General features: G+C 41.0%; 1 protein-coding gene across 2 annotated transcripts in view; it reads left to right on the forward strand.

Moving 5' to 3' along the window:
* The window catches only part of RFPL4B (ret finger protein like 4B), a 134,685-nt gene extending 127,061 nt beyond the window's left edge, over window positions 1-7,624 (forward strand). For both annotated transcript variants that reach the window (XM_079939999.1, XM_079940000.1), the window contains exons 3-4: window positions 5,897-6,032; window positions 6,217-7,624. In XM_079939999.1, coding sequence (XP_079796125.1) covers window positions 6,330-7,235 — 906 coding nt within the window. In that variant the 5' untranslated portion in view covers window positions 5,897-6,032; window positions 6,217-6,329 and the 3' untranslated portion in view covers window positions 7,236-7,624. The remainder of the gene's footprint in view (window positions 1-5,896; window positions 6,033-6,216) is intronic.
* Window positions 7,625-7,890: the final 266 nt, after the last annotated feature.

The following is a 7,890-nucleotide window of genomic DNA, read 5'->3' on the forward strand; positions in this document are numbered from 1 at the left end:
AATTGGGCTGACTTCCCTGGCAATCCAGTGGTTAAGACTCTGTGCCTCCACTGCAGGGGGCATGGTTCAATCCCTGGTCGGGGAACTAAAATCCCGCCTGCAGCCAAGAAAAACAAACAAACAAACAAACAAAAAACTGGGTTTCTGACCTAGTCTGGGGAACACTCCCCAGAAGAACTGACACTCCAGCTGTATCTGAACCATGACTAGGTGTTAGCTGGGTGGCTGGCTGAACCTGGTTCCAGCCAGAGAGAACTGACCTGTCCTGAATTAGCAGGGAGCACGGGGAAAGGACTGAAAGGAGGGTTTGTGGATTTCAGAAGATGAGGCTAGAGAGAGGGGCAGCATTTTGGTCTGTATCCGAAAGCAGTGGGCAGCCACCAAGGAGGATGCCTTGGGGGAGGACGCAGTTATCGAGGCTGGATCTTCGCCTTATTCCTGAGCCTGATTTGCAGTCTCTGACCTCCGGGAGGCTGATGAGCCCTGCTCGGGGTCGGGACTACTGGCGGCTTGCCTTGATTACCTGGATTTCCCGAGGGCGGGGCGGGGCGGCTCAGGTCTTTTGAAGAGATTTGCAGGCTGCATTCAATAATATCAAAAAACAAAAAAAACCCCAAAAAAACATTGAACGTCAGATAGTTAGGGGGAAAGGAAATTTATTTTGACTCGGGCTTCCTCACCTACATAAAAATATTTCATCAGCCCTAAACCAAAGGAGAAAACATATGGATAATCTGAAAACGCTTATACTTGGCTCTAGAAATCGCAAAGATAAATAGCACCAGAGGCAGGGTCACATGTTTGTCATTGTTCCTGCACACTCACCACTGACCCCCTATGGCCTCTGCTTAGACTCTGGTACCTACAAGGTGACAGAAGGGTGAGGCTACTTGGGGTGACTAAGCATTACTTCTTTACTTGAGGGTGGGTGGCCTAGGGTCATTGAAATTTACATAGAGACCCAGATTAGAACTTGCTATTTTTACAGATAATTTGCTGTAGATAAGCAACTCTGTGGCCAGTTCTTATCCAGATAGGAACACACTTTGTGAATAAAACACATAAACATTATTCAATTTTTTTCTCAATATTTTTGACAAAAAAACCCACAAGAGGAACGAAATATAAGAGGTCCTGAATAGGAGTAGAGTACGGATTACATATTATCAAGTATATAACTATGGAGTCTCATTATCCTTGACATTTTTTGTAGAGTCTGTCCTTTACAATAAGTGCAGAAGTGCAACATTCTACATATTCTAAAATGCCTAAAATATTCTCTTCGTGGAGCTCACTGGGTCTGCAAAGCATGGCTCCTTTTGAAGAGGAGAGCACAGAGCACCATTAGTGGGCTTTAGTGTCGTTAATAATTCAGAGAGGTGCCCTCCATCTTCTTTCAGATACACAGAAGGGTCCACTTTAATGTATAACAGGGCTGCAGAGAAGAGAGGAGTCAAGTCCCATGCCAGGGGATGGAAGCTAATTGTGAAAAGTTGCCCCACTACAGCTGCTGCCTTATGAAAAATGTGAACTGTGGTTTAAGCAAACACTTCATCTTCTTGTAGGGACGTTAGATTCCCGACAGGGCTGACTATGTCCCCCTCCCTCACCAGAGGCTGCATCTTATCTAACTAGCAGGTGTGAAAGTCAATTTCTTTTTTAATCAGGAAGCTACAGACGCAAGCTCATTTTGTGATTTAATCTTAACTTGTAGAAGCACTAATGATAATTAAAAATTATTCTAAAAATTAAAAAAATCTTCATGCACATTTTTGATATGTTGTCATGAGCGTATTAAGACATTACAGATAAGTGGCTCCAAATATTTCCAGTACCTGAAAATTTTAAAAATGGCATTTCTTCCTGAACTCAGCATTATGATAGTAATGAAGAATCTGGAATTAAAGTATTTCTGGGGAAGAAATATTTCTCCCAGCAGACAAAGACTCAGAGGCAGCAGCGAGTCAGTTATTATATAATCAAGCCACAATCAGAGCTGGCTGAAAAATGTACATCAATGAGAGATGATGCTGTGTGTCATAGTTAAGCATCTGTTGAGGGCCTATTAGATATCAGACAGTGCTATAGAGAACAACCTGATTTGGCATTGTCATCGCAGTTAAATAATTTAAATAGAAAAAAAAAAGAAAGGAACCTTATCATAATTGGGCAAAGGTAGGAAAATGATTCATATTTAGCTACGTCATATGAATTAGTTCTGAGATTGCAGAAGCCATACAAAAGGATGGTTGGGTTTGTCATTAGGGTCTTTGGTTGCCAAGAGACTAAGATTTGGGGCTGTCTCTTGGAGTTATGAAATACGATGTAGAGCAATGGTCCTCCAATAATGGTCAGAGGGGTCCTGACCATTAGAGGCCCTGTTAGGACATCTAATACTAATTAGGACAAGTTCTTCACTTTCCAGCTAAATATCTGTGGGAAGCCAAATTTTCTTCACATAGTTCAACCAAAACAACATATCGCAACAGATCAGCAGAGGCAGATGTGAGAATCCATCTGTCTTCTGTTAATCAGGAATTACAGTGATTTGCAAACATGCAAAAGAGTGGTATTCTACTCACTAATTATTATTTTTTTTGGAAGGAAAATAAAGTTATTTTTTCATAAAACTGTGCTATTTATGTTAACATATAATGGTTTTATTTTAAATGAATTAAATAAATTCTTTAAAAATTTCCCTCAGTTTGAATTTCTAATGGTGTGTATATGGAGAAATAAAATTCACATAAACACAAAGATTTTTGGGGTTCTCAGGTTTAAGAGTGTCAAGGGTCTTGAGATGAAGATTTTAAAAAGTTTGAGACCCACTGCTGTAGATGTTTAACTTATGAAAATGGAATCAGCCAACAGATAAAAATACAATGAAAGATGTGCAGTTGCCCTTGCAAGAAGGACAAGAAACTTCTGGGAAATGGGAGGTTATTCAGAATGCATGTATTGCAGGGAAGTGTTTACTCTTAGATTGCCCTTAGCAACAGGAATTCATTGACCTTCCAACTCCCTTTATGATTTATTTTTAATTAATTTTTTAAGAGTTGAAGTGTAGTTGATTTACAATATTGTGTTTCATGTGTACAGCAAAGTGATTCAGTTATATATATACTTTTTTTCAGATTATTTTCCATGGTAGCTTATCATAAGATATTGAATAGCGCTCTCTGTACTAGACAGTAAATCTTTACTGCTTATCTGTTATCTATTTTACATACAGTAGTTTGTATCTGTTAATCCCATACTCTTAATTTATCCCTCCCCTACTCCCTTTCCTCTTGGGTAACCATATGTTTGTTTTCTATGTCTGTGGGTCTATTTCTGTTTTGTAAATAAGTTCATTTGTATCTTTTTTTTTTTTTAGAATCTACATATAAGCCATTTCGTATGATATTTGTCTTTCTCTGTTTGACTTCACTTTGTATGATAATCTCTAGGTCCATCCATGTTGTTGCAAATGGCATTATTTCATTCTTTTTTATTACTAATATTCCAGTATATATATATGTATATGTCACATTGTCTTAAACCAATCATCTGTTGATGGGCACTTCGGTTGCTTCCATGTCTTGGCTATTGTAGATAGTGCTGCCATGAACATTGGGGTGCATGTATCTTTTCAAATTAGAGTTTTCATCTTTTTTGATGATGTCTTAGCTCTCCTTCATTATGATTTTCATTGCTCTTTCTACTTCCAATACAGACACTATATAATTTATTGTTTAAACTAGAACTCTCTTAAAGTAAAGGGAGGTTTTATTAATATGGCAGGGCAACAGGCTTACCTGGCTGCTCTCTTTCTTATCCTGTTTTCAATAACTACCCTCCAAGAGAGGAATTGCTGAATCAAAGGATATGAAAACTCTTCTAGATCCTGTTCATTAACAGCTGTACTAGAGATGTGATTACATTAGGCAAGACTTGATTAGATTTCAGTAGTGTGTTTCTGTATTTGATCTCTAAAACATTTTGTTGTTTAAAGTTGAGCTCTGAAATTAGATAATCTCATTCAGATGGCAGTAGGTTCGCTAGTTGAACTCAAAGAGGATAACTGTAGTACTGTGAAATTTGGCATGTGATTTCATGCCATCATCTTGCCCCGGAAGAGTAAGTTCACTTGATAAGATTTGAGGCCTAGACTTTGATCCTGATTGTGGGCGGGGACTGTGCCCCAGGCACTATAAAAAGCCAGATTGTCAGAGCTCCCACTCACTTCACCAAGAAGCCTGGAGAGGTAAAAGTGCAGACTTCAGAGCTTCAGGGAATCAACTGAAAGTCCCCAAATCAATGTAAGCAATCATTTCTGTCTGGGTTGTTTCCACTGTCCCATTTCTCTCTCATTAGCTATAATTATCTTTTGAATACCCAGGAGTGGAATTGCTGGATCATATGGTAGTTTTATTTTTAATTGTTTGAGGAACCTCCATACTGTTTTCCATAATGGCTGCGCCAATTTACATTCCCACCAACAGTGCACAAGTGTTCCCTTTTCTCCACATCCTCACCAACATTTGTTGTTTGTAGATTATTTATTTATTTATTACTGTAGGTCCTTGTTGGTTATCTATTTTAAATACAGCAGTGTGTACATGTCAATACCAAACTCCCAATCTATCTCTCCCCTCAATCCATTCCCCTTTGGTAACCATAAGTTCATTCTCTAAGTCTTTGAATCTGCTTCTGTTTTGTAAGTAAGTTCATTTGTATCATTTTTTTAGATTCCACATATAAGCAATATCATATGATGTCTGTCTTTCTCTGTCTGACTTACTTCACTTGGTATGATAATCTCCAGGTCCATCCATGTTGCTGCAAGTGGCATTATTTCATTCTTTACAATGGCTGAGTAATATTCCATTGTGTTTATGTACCACATCTTCTTTATCCATTCATCTGTTGATGGACATTTAGGTTGCTCGCATGCCTTGGCTACTGTAAACAGTGCTGCAATGAACATTGGGGTACATGTATCCTTGTGAACCATGCTTTTCTCTGAATATGTGCCTAGGAGTGGGATTGCTGGATCATATGGTAGCTCTATTTTTAATTTTTTAAGGAACCTACATAGTGTTCTCCATAGTGGCTGTACCATGTTTGTAGATTTTTTTTTTTTTTTGCCGTACACGGGCCTCTCACTGTTGTGGCCTCTCCCGTTGCGGAGCAACAGGCTCTGGACGCGCAGGCTCAGCGGCCATAGCTCACGGGCCCGGCCGCTCCGCAGCATGTGGGATCTTCCCGGACCGGGGCACGAACCCGCGTCCCCTGCATCGGCAGGCGGACTCTCAACCACTGCGCCACCAGGGAAGCCCTGTAGATTTTTTGATGATTGCCATTTGAACAGGTGTGAGGTGATATTGTGGTTTTGATTTGCGTTTCCCTGATGATTAGCAATGTTGAGCATATTTTCATGTGCCTGTTGGTCATTTTTATGTCTTCTTTGGAAAAATGTCTATTCAGATCCTCTGCCCACTTTTTTTTTTTTTTTTTGCGATACGGGGGCCTCTCACTGTTGTGGCCTCTCCCGTTGCGGAGCACAGGCTCCGGACGCGCAGGCTCAGCGGCCATGGCTCACGGGCCCAGCCTCTGCACAGCATGTGGGATCTTCCCAGACCGGGGCTCGAACCCGTGTCCCCTGCATCGGCAGGCGGACTCTCAACCACTGCGCCACCAGGGAAGCCCCTCTGCCCATTTTTTAAACTGGGTTTTTCGTTTTGATGTTGAGTTGTATGGGTTCTTTGTATGTTTTGGATGTTAACCCCTTATCAGATATATAAAATGCCTTCTCCCATTCAGTAGGTGGCCTTTTCTTTTTTTAATGATTGTATTTAGGTGTGGAAATTCTTTTTCTTCAACTGCAAGTGACTTACAAAGTAATGCTGTTTAGGGGGTAGAGACTGTGCTCCTGGTTCCTGTTAAAGACCCAGTTGGGAAAAAAAAAAAAGACCCAGTTTGGCTCACCTCCTACGGGGAGAAGCTGTGGTCAGAGCAGACAAGACTTCACCCAGAAGTCTCCAGACAAGGTAAGCTGTCCCCCATGAAAAGACAATGTCCAACTGTCCTATTTCTCTTTCTTGTGATCACTTAAATTTTGGATAGTTTTCCTCACAGACAGTGCCTTTGCTATGATTCTCTGTTGACTTAGTGTCACTTTCTTGTCTAAACTACAGAAAGGTTTACATTATTTAATTTTTGTATTGGATTTAGGTACATCCTGACTATTGAAGAGCAGATCAGGTACTGAAGGCTCCCGATCGCTCCCAGAAGCTAATAAAGGGCCGCTTCAGATCAAGTCTGCTAAAGAGTGAACTTCAGGGACCATGGCCAACCGTCTGCAAGAGGAGGCAGCCTGTCCAGTCTGTCAGGAGGTTTTCCTCAACCCCATTGCTCTCTCCTGTGCCCACACTTTCTGCTTTGATTGCATGCAAAGTTGGATGGAAGAACAGAAGGATCTGAAATTGATCTGTCCCGTATGTCGAGGCGTCAATGAGAATCCTCCTTTGGAGGAATGGCAAGTTGGAGAACTGATTCTTCTCATCACACAGCATGGTTCCCAACTGGAGCAGGGTCTGCATGTGAATGACGAGTACCTGAAGTTCTGGGAGGACATAACTCTGGATGCAGCCACCGCCAACCCCTTTCTTGTCCTCTCTGATGACCTAAGGAGTGTCCAGTGTGGGAAGATCTGCCAGAACCTGATGGAAGATCCCCAGAGATTTGCATACTGGGCTTGTATCCTGGGCACTCCATGCTTCTCCTCTGGCTGTCATTACTGGGTGGTAGAAGTGGGAGAGGGGAATGAGTGGGCTCTGGGGGTCTGCAAAAAATCGGTTGACAGGAAGAGGAAGAGCGGTTTTTCCTCTGAACATGGCTTCTGGATCATCAGCATGAAGGCAGGAATAATCTATACCTGCTCCATCCCAGAAACCAGAATTCCTGCAAGCCCTGGCCTTAGCCAAGTAGGAATTTTTCTAGATATTGAGTTGGAAGAAATCAAGTTTTTTGATGTTAGCAATGATGCCCTCATCTACATACACAGTAATTTCTCCTGTTTGGAGCCTTTGTGTCCATTCTTTAGTCCTGAGCTCCCCGGAGAAGGTGATAATGGTGGCCCCCTAACCATCTGTCCATCAGGAACTCATCCCTTCCTAGAAAACTCCTGTGAGGTGAATGAGATCTCTGATGTGAGAAATGTCAGAGTGACCCAAGAAGAGACAATTTTGTAGACTTTGTAGCTAAGCAATTTTAATTGATTTGAAGGCGTATTTTGTAGACCTTGCAGCTAAATACCTATGGGGTGTAGGGGGTGTTATTAAGCACTTTAAAGCCTCAGTTTTTCAGTCTTTACTTGGGGATAATTATATCTCTCAGCCAAACAGCTGTGATGATTAGAGACTACACTGCATTTATTCTGTAGTATATACAATGGGGAGTTTTAGATTATAAATTAAATTATTACATTTTGTGGATAGGAACAATGCCTTTTTCATTATTTCATGCCTTTTCTATAGTATAATTCCCGATAATGATAACTGTCTGGGGAAAAAGAAGAATGAGATGCCAGAGTGAGATATTTTGACATGAAAGTTAAATGAGAGAGACAAATGTACTGGGAAAGAACTGTTTTTTATTTTTACTTTCTTGAAAGACAAAGAACCTTTCACTGAGGTAGTGTTAGTGGTGATTCATGTTTGTCCTAATAAGGATGTTCAATAATTGGCGTATTGGGTGGTTGTCAAAGTGGTATTGTATATATGATGGCCAAAAAGGTGCCAATAGGGTCAGTCAGAGAGTATCTGTCCTGGACTCCTTGCTTGGTGCCCTGCAGTTAACGTTGCACTTGCCTCTACCACAACTCGTTGTCAATAGATTGGCTTTACT

Source organism: Stenella coeruleoalba, assembly GCF_951394435.1.
Source record: "Stenella coeruleoalba genome assembly, chromosome: 12".
In the NCBI taxonomy this organism is placed as follows: Eukaryota; Metazoa; Chordata; class Mammalia; order Artiodactyla; family Delphinidae; genus Stenella; species Stenella coeruleoalba.